We start from the raw sequence: 16,033 nt of genomic DNA, 5'->3' as shown, positions 1-16,033 counted from the left end.
TCAAGGAGAGGAGGGTCAGTCCACCATGTCCTCGCCCCACTGGCTGTGGCCTTCGCAGCTCCGCCTGCCCGGCACCCTCTCCTTAATGAGGACATTGTTTGCCCAAGATTCCCCCAATAGCTGGCCCCCACTCCTAATGCTCCTGCCCTGAGTTTCCCCTTGGCAGTCCTGCCCCCGGGGTCCTCCCAGGGGTTCCTGACTTCCTCTCCTACACCCAGAGCACAAAGTCCCAGAGGCCCCACTGACCTGCTGTCCCTTGCTGACCCAGTCACCGCCCCCTCTAAGCCTCTGTTTTTTATATTAATCAGAGCTTCATGGGCTGCCAATTGACTTCTGTTCAGCTTGAGAGCTGGAGTTCAGTCCTGAGAGCATGTCATTCCAGCCCAAAGCAAAGAAATATGCTCTTTTATTTACAGCCTAATGAACCATTCTGTGTTGATTTGGGGAAACACGGAGAATAGTTTATGACCTGTTAGCATTGCCTTCACAGTCCCTGGGTGGTCGGGCCCCACAGAGTAGAGGACAGCTTTCAGCCACCACATTTTATAAATCTGGGGCCCCATGGGCCCACATCCCCATAGCCAAGGCTAGGAAAGAGGGGGCCTGCACATCCACTTCCTGGGATGGCACAGACCCCCTCAGCACTTACACAGCAGGTTCTCCCACCTTCATTTAATTTCCCAACAAATCTGCAAAGAAATTCTTCCAGTCCCTGTTTTGCAGATGGGAAACTGAGGCCCAGGGAGTCTTGTTTTTTCTGAATTCCCTTAGCCTGCAAGCCACAGAGGTCAAGGCAGGCAGAGGGGCCTCTGACTCTGCACTGAGTGCTTTTTCTACCTTCCACAGAGTGACTCTGGAGCACCTCTCGTGTTTGTTCCTCAGCTGGCCTCCAGTCTAGACTGTGACCTCCCTGAGGTCACAGGCCCTGCGGCCTGCGGCCTGCTGCAGCCTTAGTGCCTTGAGTCTCATTGAAGGGTCTGCTCCCCTCAGGCCCTCTTCCCTGCAAGGCAGTTTGGGTCAGCCTTTTTCAGGTTGGCACTTCTCACATGCAGCCAAGAATCTGCAAACCATAGGAGGAAGTCTTGGGTTTGAGTCCTGATTCTGCTTCTTGCCTGTGTGATCCCAGGCAAGTGACCTACTATCTGTGAGCCTTGGTTTTTGCATGTAATAAAAAGAACGAAAATGCTTCTGTCACGGTGCTATTGGGATAATGAAATGTTAGCAGAGCGCTAACACCAGGTACCTAGGAGGTCAAGCAAGTATCCAAGGGTAGCGGGAAGCTGACCTAAGCTTAGGGGGCTTGTCCATCATTCCCCACCCCGCCCCCAAAACAAGCAGCTGACACAGCACTCAACTTACTCCACTCAGACACCACTCACTCCCCCTGAAGTTAGCGTGTTATTCTCCTGTGCTTCCCAAGAATTCTGGCAGAGCCCAAAAAAGGTTCTGGTCCCCAGCCTGAAACCAAATGACTCCAAAGACCCTTTTGTTTACCACTTCCTTCCACCAAGTCTTCATCCAGCCATTCAGTCATTCAATTGTGCGCCATTTATTAAGCACCTACATGTGATGGATGGTGTCAGAGACAGCTTTGTGGAGTTCTTGGTCCAACAGGAAACCAGAAACTGATCAAATAAACATGATTACATAATCATCAGTGTGATGAGGGCTGCAAATGAAGCTTCAGGGTTCTAGAGAGTGCCCAGTAAGGAGCCCTGGCCTACCCAGAGCTTGGGTAAGAACTGTATCCCAAGAACAATGGGAGCCAAAGGGTGGAGATAGCTGCATTCTCATAGGTGCTTTTGCATTCAATTTGCTGCCACATATGGTTTGGTTGAAGTATATGAAGAAAATCTGGCCTCACCCAGAAATACAGTTGAAAAAAGGAGGAGTATTTTAATAGCTTTTTTGAATAAACATGGATATTCCTCTTTGATACCACTAAAAAAAAATGACATATAGTAGTTTCTTAAATGCTCATTGAAATATAGAATCCAAAGCCACATTAACAATCTTTTCTTACTCTATTATCTTAAAAATCCATTGGTCTCACTGGGCACAGTGGTGCATGCCTATAATCCCAGCTGCTTGGGAGGCTGAGGCAGGAGGATCTCAAGTTCAAAGCCAGCCTCAGCAACAGCAACTAGGAAGGCCCTAGGCAACTCAGTGAGACAATGTCTCTAACAAAATACAAAAAAGGGGCTGGCCATGTGGCTCAGCACATAAGCATTCCCTGAGTTCAATCTCTGGTATTAAAAAAAAAAAAAATCCACGGGGCTGGGGTTGTGGCTCAGCAGTAGAGTACTCGCCTAGCATGTGCAAGGTTGGATCCTCAGCACCACATAAAAATAATTAAGTAAAATAAAGGTATTATGTCCAACTACAACTAAAAACAAAAAATTTTTTTTTAAAAATCCATCGTTCTATTTTGTACTTTGAATAGAACTTTGAATTATGTATGTATACTTTTGACCTTGTAGACAAAGCCCTGAAAAGGTTTTGGGAACCCCCTGGGGTATCCTGACCACATTTTGGAAACCACTTGAAATAGACAATAACAAAGTAGGAAAATATAGGATTTGATAATAAAATTAACAAGTTTGATCAAAGAGGTCATATAACCTAAGAGGTGTCAGTGGACATCTGTATAGAACTTTGCTCATAACAAACCACAAGTACAGGTTCTTTTGAACAAGTGGTCCCCTCCATCAGCTGGGGAAACACATGCCAGGACAGACCACAGACACTTCAGAATGGACACATGCCCAGGACACCAGGTGTTCCACCCACTGCCTCAGCCCTGTTTCAGCCAGAAATGTAGTTGGAAAAGGGCACCACATAAGAGAGTGGCCTTCTTCTCAGCCACAGAGCCAAGGAAACAGGCCAGCCACGGACAGAGAGCTCCCCTCATGACTGCCCCTGGCACAGCCATGACTGGCTCAGTGGGTGGCGAAGGGCTTCCCTCCTCTTCGCTCCCATCATGAGTCCACATCAGGGAGATGCAGGAGTCTCAAAGTCAAAGTTGCCCCTTCTTTTCTTCTAGGAGGCATCCAGATTGGCCCCACTGCCCTTTGGAACCCCCAGAGCTGCCAGGTACTCCCTTGGCTCCCATGTGCTCTTCTTACACAACCAGAGTGGGAACAATGCCTGGCTCTGTCCAGGTCAGCAGTGGGATGCCAAGAACAGCCCAGTCAACCAGCTACCTAAGGAGCCAGCACCTTGCACAACCACCTGGGGGGTCCTAACGCCCCCACCAGTGCCCAGGGCCACACCTCCCTGGAGGGCAGAAGCCTGCCAAGCCCAAAGAAAGGTGGGGGAGCCAGAGTATGGGAGCCAGTGTGCAGGGAGCAAAATCACTGCTCAGAGTCCCAAGCCAAAGCCAGGGCCAAGGTATCTAAGGAGGCTTTCAGAGCACACTCCACATTTTTATCCCAACTTCACAATCCTCTGGGGATCTAACATTCCCAGGTGCCCTTCACATGCTGGCTCTATGCAGGGGACTTTCTTTTTATTCATTGATTTGTTCATTTTATTTGCCCATCACAGTAACTGCTAAGGAAGTTCCACTTTACAAACAAAGATTTAAGAATCAGAATAGTTAAGTACTTGCCCAAGGTCACATAGCTAGTAAGGGGCCAGGAATTGAAACTGGCTCTGTCTGCCGAGTTGGGGCTCTTGTATCCTTACTGCACCATGCTGCCTGGCCCCGTGGAGACCCATCCTTTACCTTCTTTCTGACTGGTCATCTACAGAACCTCTTAATGTTCAGGATAGAGAGAGGGAGAAGGGGAAGGAAAGGCACCCAGCTTGCTCTACCTGGACCCAATTAGGTCATCCTGGACATCAAAAGATGCCCTGCCCCATGCTGGGCTGTCTGTTCACTTCTTCTGCCTCCATTGCCCTGCCTTGGCACTTCTCACTAGATCAGATAGAGCAGGGCTGTGTCTTCTCACATCTGTATCCCCATACCTTGTATACAGCAAGTGCTCCATACATATTGGTTGAGTATTAAGGACTTGTCCCTTCCCTTTTTCCACCCCCACTGCAAGAAGTGGTGGAGCCCTGGAAATATTTAGAGAGCAGGGAGGAGGGGAGGAGGACAGGAGGCAAGGGCCGCAGCACTCCTGCCACTCAGCAGAGCCAGCCTCAGATTCCCAAGGCCTCATGTGAGGTTCCTCCCAGGGTACCTCCCCACCAAAGGCTAGGGTGTCAGGAGTTAGGCAGGGCTTTCAAGAAAGAGTCCCTGCTCCCACCAAGTTTTTCCTCCAAGTTCCTCTCACAGGAAAGTCAAGGAAGGCAAGGCCCAGACACCAAGCATGGCACTGCTGAAATCCTCAGGTGCCTCCCTGGATGCCCTCCCAGAGACACTGTCATGTCCTTCCTCCTCCCACAGCATTTCCTACCCCAGGTTGGAAGTGATCTTCTGGCAGCATGGTTAAGCCCTGACCTTGGGAGCCCAATACATGGATTCAAGTCCTGGTTCCTTCACAGTTGACTCTGACCAAGGGCCAGTCATTTCACTTCTCTGAGCCCCTCTGTAGCCATCTGACCCCACAGATTCAGAATCCAAACCTCCTGATGTTTTCTGAGCTCTGACTCCTGCACCAGATTATCTGGGTTCAGTTGTTGGCTCTAATCCATACTTATTCTCTCTTGGTCTCAGTATCTTTATCTGTAAAGTGGGGATAATAATAGAGCCTACCCAATTTAAAGCATTTCTTTGACAATTAAATAAGGTAATTTGTGCAATGTGCTTAGAATAGTCTTGGCGCACAGAAGCCAGGAGGTACTAGCTATGTCATTAGAAATAGAAGTCTATATGGTTGATCCATGCAGAGAACTGTTCCGACACTTAGTAGGAGCTCGGAGATACCGTAATGAGCTTCACCCCCCACTAAGCTGTGATGTCTGGTCTTATCTGTCTGGTTCCCCCGCAGCCACAAAGGTCCAGCACCAGTCAGGAGCTCAATGAATGTCCTAAGACAAGGGCCAAGCAGTACTGGCTTGGACGGGGAGACAGTGGGCACCCAGAAGCTACCGCAGAGCGGAGGCGGGAAGGCAGAAGCAGAGAGATAAGAAGGGAAGTGAGTGAGAAAAGGAACAGGAGAGACTTTGGCGAAGAGAGATAAGGAGGAAGGATGGAGAAGGACAGGGGCGCACAACGCTGAGGGAGGTGAGGGAACCCTGGGGAGAGGCACAGCCTGGCCTGGCAGTGGCCAGGGAACTGTGACCCAAAAGGGGCGTGGAATGGCGCTGGGCGGGACCAGCGGGACCTGGGCGGGAGGGATCGAGGGGCCCCACCCTGCCTCCGCGCCTTGGGGCGGGGGCCGGGCGGCTGGAGATTGGCTGGGGTGCTCGGCAAGGCTGGAGCCCCATGGTGGGAGGCGCCAGGATCACTCCGGGCGCCTAGAGCTGAGCGGAGGCTGCCACCTACTTGGACGACCTCCGCTACGGCTTCAGGGGAGCGTCGGGGGCCTTGCGGCGCGCGTCTGGGGACAACGCGGCCATGCAGGCGGCGGCGGGGGGCGCGCGGGCGGCCGCTCTGGCGCTGCTGCTGGGGGCGCTGCACGGGGCACCAGCGCGAGGCCAGGAGTACGACTACTACGGCTGGCAGGCCGAGCCTCTGCACGGCCGCTCCTACTCCAAGCCGCCGCAGTGCCTCGACATCCCCGCCGACCTGCCACTTTGCCACACGGTGGGCTACAAGCGCATGCGGCTGCCCAACCTGCTGGAGCACGAGAGCCTGGCCGAGGTGAAGCAGCAGGCGAGCAGCTGGCTGCCGCTGCTGGCCAAGCGCTGCCACTCGGACACGCAGGTCTTCCTCTGCTCGCTCTTCGCGCCCGTCTGCCTCGACCGGCCCATCTACCCGTGCCGCTCGCTGTGCGAGGCCGTGCGCGCCGGCTGCGCGCCGCTCATGGAGGCCTACGGCTTCCCCTGGCCCGAGATGCTGCACTGCCACAAGTTCCCCCTGGACAACGACCTCTGCATTGCTGTGCAGTTCGGGCACCTGCCTGCCACCGCGCCTCCAGGTAGCGCCACCACGGCCGCCCCCGCGCGCTCCGACGGCCCTGGAGCGCAAGCTGGGCTCCCCAACCCCTTAGCACAGATCTGCGAACCCGACAGGTGCCACACCCTGCACACGCACACACGCCATTTCCACTCATCCCTGAGCCCCGGGGAAGGTCTCCTGCTGCCTTCCGCCTTCCCGTGGTCTGTCAGAGCACGGCTGCAGGGAGGCCGCACTCTAGACATTCCCACTGGTTCTCTATTCCAACTCCTGCCCCGCGCCCCTTGCAGAGCTGCCTTCCCAAACTGCTAAATCTCTGGGTGCCCTAGGGACAAATGCCTTATCACCTCCCAGAGTCCCCAAATGCCCAGGTCGCTAAACAATGCCTTTCACCTGGACAGTGCCTCTCACCAAGACAAGCATCATCCCTACCCGGTATTGGGACCTTGGGAAGGAGGAAGAGGGAGGGGAGAAGGGGATGTATGTGTGTGTGTGTGGGGGGGGGTGGCTATATAAGGGTCTCCCTGGCTATCCCCCTCTCGTTTTCTATGCCTGGAACCCTTATTTCTCCTGCTTCCCCAAATCCTGGGCTGAAGTCTTCTGGGGAAACTCAGTGCAACAGATTCTGCCCCTACTAGGAAGAAGGCCTTAGATTAATTGCTTGACTTCTCTGAGCGTTAATATCCTTTCCATAAAGGATCTCAGGTTCATGAAACCTGTATGACTCTAAGCCATCCCTTCCACCTGCTCTCCAGTAACTCCTAATATCTGCTTGGTCTCAACCTCCACTTCATTGTGTTAGGCCACATGCAGCTCTTCCCAGATGGAGTCTGCACACCCTCCCACTTCCTCCTTCCAGGGGGGCTGGGTACCCAGTGCCCCATCCAGCAGGCAAGCCTGGCCTGGACAGTTAATAAAGGACACCAAGAAACTCCTAATGCTGAAATTCCCCAAAGAGGCAGTACTGCTCCCTCTTTTCCTGTACTTACTCCCAAAAAAATAACTGGACCCACTCCTGGGCTAATCTTACCCTCATCTGCCCAGTCCTACAAGATTGATGTGCCTTGGGGTGTGGAGACAAGGCAAAGTCCCTATCCTGGACGTTGAGAATCGACAGGGAAGCAGGAGACAACTGGCCTGAATAAGTGTTTGTGTGGCCAAAAGATGAAATTCAAGAATACTTCATATAAAAATGAGGAGTTTGGGGTTCCTTGAAAACTCAGAAGTTTTAGCAATGCTGAGCTGAGCACCTTGGAGGGGGCACTGCTCAGCCCAGCTCTGCCAGCTTCACTGGTTACCCCCAAGCATGGCCCCTGAAAACCCCCACCCATCCTGAATCCTAAGCCAGCTTCTCACAAGCTTTGCAGACCTTGGTAACCACTCTGGGCCTCAGTTTCTTTTTCTCTGAAATAGAAATAATACCTGCTTCATAAGCTGAAGATTAAATGGAATAAAACTTAGAAAACAATGAGCATCATGGTGCAGCTGCCAGGGTCTGTGCACACCTACATAATCTTGTCTCTTAGTGATTGTCACAATCAGTCAGTACCAGTTGATGTATTATTGCCATCACCCCATTTCTTGACGAGGAAGTGGAGATTTGAGGGGCTGAGGGATGGATGGTCAGTGGAGAAGCATGCACCCTAAGTGGTTCTCTGGACTCCAAACCCCTGACAAACCACTGCCCACTCCACCCCCACCTTCTCTCTTCAGTGACCAAGACCTGCGCCCAGTGTGAGATAGAGCACAGTGCAGATGGCCTCATGGAGCAGATGTGCTCCAGCGACTTTGGTGAGTATGGTGCCCACCTGGCCACTGCCGCCAGCAGCCTCCTTGCCACATGCACACATGTGCCTACATCTATGAACCCAAAGAGCTTTTGCATCACCAACTCCTTTTAGAATCTGATGATAATCATGAGCCCTCTCCTCAGAGAAATGAACCTCTTTATGCACATCATACCAGGGGCTTCAGAAACCCCTCAAGGTCATGGTCCATGGGCCTCAGCAACCATCCCTGGCCAGGGCTCCTGTATACCATCCCCACCTTGGCCCCATCTGGAGTGGGGCCCCCCTTGCTGAAAAGTCTCACTGGGGGAGGCAGGCTTATCCCAGAAACGATGGGGCCACAGTGGGGAGAAAGCTCCAACATGGAAGGGGAGCTCCTCATTTCTGGGCCTCAGGGCTCTTCTGGCCAGGAGTACTGTGGTCATCTGTCCCCACAGCGCCATCCCAGAACCTCCCTGGGATAGTCCAGGCCAAGTCTAGTTAGGATCTAGCAAACTCAGGGACCACACAGTTCTGCCAGTGATCTGCCAAGTTAGTTCCCTGTTTTGTGTTTAAGCTTCCCTATCTATAAAAGGCAAATAATAATAATATCCTTACTTCAGATGAGTCTTTTTGTTTGTTTGTTTTTTGTGGTGCTGGGGATTGAACCCAGGGCCTTGTACATGCAAGGCAAGCACTCTACCAACTGAGCTACATCCCCAGCCCAGATGAGTCTTTTACATTAGTAGCCTGTTTGGAAAAAGAATAGTGCTATGGTGCAAGAGGTGTGTGTGTGAGAGAGAGAAGGGGGCAGGGACGAGGGAAGACAGAAAAGAAATTTGAGAACAGGTGCCTTCCCTGAATGGGCAAGTTATTCTCTGGCTTCTCAGAGAAGAGGGCCAGAGATCTAAAGAAGGGAGACACCAGCCTGAGGGACTCCTCACTCCAACCCTCAGCCCAGGACTGCTTATTCCCAACTATTAAGCTCTCTGTAGCTACCTCAAGTGACCTGGACCATGACTTCCTGGCCAAGGGTCCTGCCTTCATCCATGTGTCCCCAACACCACACTCATAGTCCTATACTGACCCCAGACATACTCTCAGACACAGAGATATCTAGCACATGCACAGTCCCACCCCACTGCACCATCTCCCTCGCACACACAGATTACAGTGGTGTGTCCACACCTGAGCTCTTCTGTGGGCATCTCTTCTTCCCAGTTCCATGCCCAGTGGTGTGGTCAGCCTTAGTGGGTTTCAGGAAATGCCACCAAGCAGGGCTTGTCCTCCCCAAAGCTGGCTGTTAAACATTACCAGTCCACCACTGCCCTACCATTCTCACCACAGACACACACACACACACACACACGCACGCACGCACGCACGCACACGCACACCCAGCCTGGTTGATCACACACAACTAGAAATACCACCGGAGCCAGGCACAGTGGTGCATGCCTATAATCCCAGTGACTCAGGAGACTGAGGCAGGAAGATCACAAGTTCCTGGTCAACCCAGGCAACTTTTGAGATCCTGCCTCAAAATAAAAATTAAAAAAAGGCGGGGGGGGGGGTTCAGTGGTAGAGCACCCCTGAATAAAAAACCCACTATCACAAAAAAAGAAAGAAATCCATTGGAGCCATTTCCAGAGATGATGAAGTCCATCACAAGGACCCCCTCCAAGTGGTCAGCCCAACCCCCAACCTCCCCTTCCTGGGGAGCCCGACACCCACTTCACTGCCCATCCAGAGCTGCCCCCTGGCATTTGGTGCCCTGGAAAGTGTCGAGCCCTGCAGTCAGCCAGACTTGATTCATTCTAAGCTCCACAATTTGGAAGGACACTCCCTTATTCCCCAGTTCCAGGACTTTGAGGATGAAACAAAGTCCAGTATCTGATAGGAGCTTCCTAAGTACTAAAATGTGCCCCAGTAAGTCACACCCCTCCAAGCCCCTGACTCCCAGACTCCGAACACCCAGAGCACACTGACACCAATCTGGGGACACCACTGTCCTGAATGGAACTGACCTTCTCAGGCTGTCCCTCTGCCCCTCCTTTCCCACAGTGGTCAAAATGCGCATCAAGGAGATCAAGATAGAGAATGGGGACCGGAAGTTGATTGGAGCCCAGAAAAAAAAGAAGCTGCTCAAACCAGGTCCCCTGAAGCGCAAGGACACCAAGAGGCTGGTGCTGCACATGAAGAACGGTGCGGGCTGCCCCTGCCCACAGCTGGACAGCCTGGCGGGCAGCTTCCTGGTCATGGGCCGCAAAGTGGATGGACAGCTGCTGCTCATGGCTGTTTATCGCTGGGACAAGAAGAACAAGGAGATGAAGTTTGCAGTCAAATTCATGTTCTCCTACCCCTGCTCCCTCTACTACCCCTTCTTCTACGGTGCTGCAGAGCCCCACTGAAGGTGCTCCCTGTCCCACCCAGCCAGCTGTGCTTTGCCTGCTGTCCCTGCCACTGGCCTTGCCCCGACTCCCAGGTTGACCCAGTCTCCGGCAGAGGGTGGCTTCAAGCAAAGTTGTTAGCTGTGCAGACCCCAAGGGAGGGGCCTGGGGCCTGGAACTCATCCTCCTTGACCAAGGGGTCCTGGGGTCTTGGGCATCTCTTTTAGGAGAAGGGCTTTCTCTACTGGGGGAAGCCCCGGGGTCTCCGAAAGTGGGCAGAGGGGGGAGAAAGCAAGGGAAGGATAAAGGGCTCGGGCAGCTTGAGGAGGGGCTTCCAGAGTGGACAATGGTGACAGCTCCCCTTTGCTGCTGGTGGGGCCTCACTTCAAGAGGGGTCTGTTAGGCTGAGCTCCCAGGGGATCAGGTCTCCCTGCCCCCCTCCCCTTTTATGTATCCCATCACAGCCCTCCAAAGAAAAGGAGTTGCCTCGATGCCCTCCCACCCTGCTTCCCTTCTTACCCAGCTCTCTACCCCAGGCCTAGAGCCCTGCTGGACCGGACAGCAAGGCCCCCTCCCCCAGGCACTCTCCTTCCGGCCCACTCCTCAGCCTCCGCATCACTCTGATGGTGTAAGTTATTGCTACTGCTGTGAGGCCATAGCTTCTAGACAACAGACGCAGGTAGGGTTTGGCTTTTCTTTTTTTTTTTTTTAAGTTTTTAATTAAATAATAAAAAAGAAAAACAAGAGTTCTTTTAGATCAGGTGGTTTATTAGCTGGCTATGAAGGGTGGGACAAGGGAGGTGTAGAGTGGACTTTTGCAAAAGGCCCTTATCTTAACCCCACAGGCTGGCCACCTAGACCTCCCTGGGAAGCCTCAGAAAAGCAATGCCGTTTTTTTTTTTTTTTTTTTTTTTTTTTTGTAGGCTCCCAAGAGTACATAGCAAGGGACACCCTGCATCCCAATCACTAAGCGAGTGATAAAGATGATCACCCTTTTTTGTCCCTGAGGAAGGACCAAAGTACCAAGTCCCCCAGCCTGCTCCCATGGTCGGAACTCTCCCACAGTCACACAGCGTCCCCTTTTGCGTGCCAAGTCCAAGGAGGCCTGGCTACAGGGAGCAACCAGAGAACCAGAGGCCTCAGGTGTGCCACTCCTCCCCTGTGGCTTTTGGGTATCTCTGGACACGGTTCCCACCTTAGGTGCCAGATTGTAGACTAATGCTCCTCTAAACATAGTCCCCAGGCCAGTCGCAGCAGCACTGCCTGGGAACTGGTTAGAAGTGCAGAATCTCGGGCCCCACTCCAGGCCTACAGTATCAAGCTGCATTTTAACACATCACCACTGGATCATCCAGGGAGCTTTAAAAAAAAAAAAAAAAAAAACCCAGGCCCCACTCTACTGCAACTCTGTCAAATCTCACCCAGAAATCAGTATTTCTAGGCACTACTCGGGTGATGAGTAACCAGGGCTGAGAACCTCCATCTAGATAAGGTAACATCTGAGGCAGGGAGAGGGTGAGGGGCTAACGGGTTTTCAGGGGGCTCAGAGCAGATGGAGGCAGCCACCGTGAAGCTTTGAACAGAGGCAAGAAGCGGCTGCCTCTCAAATTGCCAGCATCTGGAAAGGGTGGTCCCAGGAAAGAGCTCCCTGCAGGGTCAGCAGAAGCTGAAGGACAGGGCAGCTGCCCCTAGAATGAGGGATGAGGCACCCCTGCAGGGTTTTCCTCCTGGTGCTGGAGGTCTGCTGCTCCTCCAAGACAAGGGCCAGCCTGGCACACACAGAGAGCCTGAAGTCCACGGTGCTGGGGGAAGGTGGCATCTCCAGAAAGACCCAGGCCAGCTTTGCAGTGGGACCAGCGCACGGTGTCCTGGCCTTTCTGATGTCAGCTCTCTCTCACAAACAGGTGGTCAACCTGCCTGCGAATGACCCTGGGCAGCCAGGTGGCCTCTCAGCACAGGGCGGGAGCAAGAGAGGCCTCCCCATTCCTCCTCACCCTGAGGGAACCTCTGCCATCCACCCTGCCAACCTGGCCGGGCCTGCCTGGCTCCCTGAATCTGCCCCTTGTCTCCCAGCCTCCCACCCCGACCAAATATTTACGGACACTTCTCTGGTCAACCAGGACCGGGTTATTTTTCCGCTGAGCACAGGACTTGAGCCCACCTCAGGCTGAAATACAATGCTGATCTGTCAGGCACTGGCAGTAGTGAGAGGCAGCCGGCAGGCGGGAGGCAGCTCCCTCCAGCCATCCCATGCAGCCCAGTGAGGCTCTCTGCTCTCACCCACCCTCACAAAGGGACCCAGGCCCTGCTGTACACAGGCATGTCCCCGTCTGCTGTCAGCACATGCCCTGGGACTCTCTTTTCTGCAAACAAGAATCCTCCCAAAGTACCAGAGAGGTCCTTCAGGGCCTCAACCCCCAGCCTTCATTCTCTCAGGCCCTGCCTGATGCGGGCCCTCCCTCCTGGCCGGCATGGAAAGCCACAGCTGTGCTGCCCAGAGAGCACCTGGGCCCAGCGGGTCAGCAAAGGCCTGCCCCTGACCACGTGGAATGGCACAGGAACTTGGGGGCTTCTCCACAGAGGAGGTCTGCAGGTGGACAGGTGGGAGGTCTGCCCTAGACTCCTCGTCTTCCTGCTCAGTGGGGGAGGGCTGTAGTTAAAAGATGATGCATCTGCCTCCTGAGGTCTCAACCACATTCTGGGCAGCAAGGTGGGGAAGAGCTAAGAGCAAAAACCACACGCCAGCTGCCTCCAGCCCTCTTGATCAGGAAAACAGTAATTTCCCAGCCAGCCCTACCGGGTAGATTTCCACGTGTAGCTCAATGGCCAGAACTAAGTCACATGGCCACCCTCTTGTGGCCAGAGAGTAGGGGATGAAGTTTTTCAATTCAGTACATAATAAGAGTTCTGATGTAAAGCAGGAAGGTTTGAGGGGAGGCACCTGCACACTCAGGCTGTGTGAGAGGAGGCAGGACAGCCCGATTCTGGCTTCTGACCCTGTGACTTAGTGACTGTGTGACATTGGGAACATTGCCAGCTGTAAGATGGTGTTGCTCAGTGTTAAGTGTCAAATGCATGGAAAATACCTGGAAATAACACACAACATTTAGAAAATGTTCATTAAGTGGTAATTTGTATTTTTATTAACTAAAAACCATGACCAAGCAGTGCCTACACATAGTAGGTGCTCAGTAAAATTCCTGCTCCCTTAACCAACTAAGAGACAAATGTCAGAAAGGAAGAGAAAAAGCAGATGCATCTTAACTAAAGCCAGAATTACAGAACATACATTTGAGGTTTGTTTCAGAACTGCATCCCCAGGTGGTGTATCAGCCAATACGGGGAAGAAAACATCTAATACTAGTAATTCATAAATATCAAAGCCATGATGGGTAGCAGGCACTACTCAAAACATTTTCACAGCCAGGCATGGTGATATACACCTGTCTTAAGAATAAAAATATTTTTAAAAGGCTGGGGACATAGCTCAGTAATAAAATATCTCTGGGTTCAATCCCCAGTACTTCCCCCCAAAAAATCACTTAATATTCTAATTTAAGCCTCCCAACAGCTCTTCAGGGTAGTGTAATTTAATGATAGTGGCTGTAGCTCAGAGAGGTTAAGAACTTGTTGGCGGTCACATGGCATACAAGTTGGTGCTATAATTTGACCACATTCTTAGCACACTACTGTATGCACAGGCAAAACCAAGGACAAGACAAGGGGTGCAGGCAGCCATGCTCCCACCAATCTGCCTCACAAGAAGATTTCTGGGAGCCCTGTTCCAATCCCACTCCAAAGGCCCTGACAAGCAGAGGAGCTAGTGGCTTTTCTCCAGATTCCCAGACAGCCTACCCCACCTCCTCTCTTCTAACCCCTGCCAACATCCAGACTGAAGTCCCCACAAAGGAAGCTTACATCCCACAACTGTTTAGTCGGCTGTAATCCTGGCTAAAGTTCACTCCTTAGGAAATCTCACGTGGGGGGTAGTTGGTGTTGGAATGTATGTGGCTGGGACCCAGCGTCCCAGCCCAGACTGCAGGCTCTGCTGGGGCCTTGAAGCAAGCAAGCAGCCAGGGGAGCCCGAAATCCCCAGCCCCCAGCTGTGCCAGAGAATGGAATGTGCTGCTCTGGGTGAAGACAGAAGGTGGGGTGGCAGGAGCTGGGGGAGGGGGCTCTGCCACAAGGCTGCCTCTGTTCTGCTGGAGGCTGAGCCCACCTCCCTGGAGATGGGGGAAGAGAGAAAGGCTGTGTTTAGCGGGCAGGCCCCTTCTGATGGCTCAGAGGCTAGCTCTAGAGTTAGTGGGGAGCGAGCAGGAGAGAGGGGAGGGTGAGTGCCCAGAGTGCTGTGTTCATCCAGTTCTCTTACACGGGCCCCACCAGCATCTACAACCCAGTTCACTTCCTGCAGGTTACTCACCTCCCCATGCTTCCATTTTCTCCCCAGTTAAGAATACCCGGGGTTACAGGGACTATCAGGGTACTCAGCAGGTACCCTGGCATTAACACTCTGACTGCAGGTACCACTATCATCCTGTGGCCACCAGCTGAGGACAGATGTGCAGAGAAGTCAGGCATCTCTGAAAGGGTACCTTGAAGGTCCCATGGAGAGATGGAGACAGAGCTTCGCCTTAGCTTCAGCCCCTGAGGCCACAGATCCTGATGATCCCAGAAACCACTCCCGGTTCAAGGTCTGCCAGGGCTCACCAGAGCCGCTCAACACCACGACAAAAGGCCTGGCAGAGCCCCGAAGCCAGGCCAGGCTGTGGGTTGGGGTTCCAGGTCTGCCCGAGCAGGTGCCAGGGCTGCGGCAGAACCTGCTAGCTGTCCCCTCCCACCAGGTGCCTAAAAACGAACTAGGAGGTGTCTTTTGAAGCAGGCATCCAATTCTTTAAAGATATCCATGTGTGGTCCTCTCCACACACTGACCCCGACTAGCAATAGCACCCACACAATCCTGCAAACCTCTCTGTAAGAGAACACCCCTGGCCTGCTGTCGCACTATCTCAAGGAGCCCAGGAGGTGGCCCCGGCTTTCCCTTTCCCACCTCTGGAACCCACGCCTGGGAGCACAACCTCCGAGTTCCTCCTGCAGCAGGCAGCATGCCACCAACAGCAGGTTCTGTTTTCATTTTCCAAAAATAAAATGATATTGACGCTACTTTTTCAAACTACACTCATGTTCTCCCTGACATTTTCTCTGAAAAATAATCTAAAAATTATTCTCTGGCTTGAAACTTAAAAAACGCTGTTGCAGAGCATGCGGGCAGTGCTTGCTTGGCTCTCTCCCCAGAGGCTGTCGATGGCAACGCCAAGTGAGCACCTATGCAGTGGTTACTGGATGTCAGGGGCAGGGCTCCTCGCCTCCTATGGACTCTCACTTAACCCACACAGCAGTCCAACAAGGTCGGTGTCACCATGGTGACCATGTTACAGTTGAGGAAAGCAGCACAGACTGGGGGCAACTCGTTCTCACACTGCTCCAGTCCATGGTAAAGGACATGGTTAAGAGGGCCAAGTGTGGAGTAGGCCACGGTAGGTACCCACCTGCTGCTGCTGAACTCTGCTCCTGCTCTGGAAGAACAGTGCCTTTGTCGAAGGCTTGTAATGAGCACCAAGTAAGAAGTAAAGCGCTCGCCCAGGGCCTAGCGCCTAATGAGTACCCAGCCCGCACCAGATCTCGAGCTGGCCTGCAGTCCCACCTGACACGAATCCTCTTTCCTGCTACTCCCAGCCTCCCAGCCTGCTAACCCTTTTTGGCTTTCTCAGAGGGATTAGCTAAAATCTTTCCATTCTAAAGCATCATTGTTTAACATTCACCAAGTTCTGGTCCAAAGCCTAACCCTGGGCCTGGGCCCTCAGTCTAGTCAC

General features: G+C 52.9%; 1 protein-coding gene across 1 annotated transcript; it reads left to right on the top strand.

Moving 5' to 3' along the window:
• The first annotated feature begins 5,339 nt into the window (after positions 1 to 5,339).
• Positions 5,340 to 10,688, top strand: SFRP5 (secreted frizzled related protein 5). The gene is made up of 3 exons (XM_081268163.1): positions 5,340 to 6,029; positions 7,721 to 7,798; positions 9,838 to 10,688. Exons 1-3 carry the CDS (start codon positions 5,507 to 5,509, stop codon positions 10,182 to 10,184), a joined length of 948 nt encoding a protein of 315 aa, XP_081124289.1. The 5' UTR covers positions 5,340 to 5,506; the 3' UTR covers positions 10,185 to 10,688.
• The last annotated feature ends 5,345 nt before the right edge of the window (positions 10,689 to 16,033 follow it).

This window comes from Spermophilus citellus (genome assembly GCF_964194105.1).
Source record: "Spermophilus citellus genome assembly, chromosome: 15".
NCBI classification, from domain to species: domain Eukaryota; kingdom Metazoa; phylum Chordata; class Mammalia; order Rodentia; family Sciuridae; genus Spermophilus; species Spermophilus citellus.
This window is presented reverse-complemented; position numbering and strand designations above follow the sequence as displayed.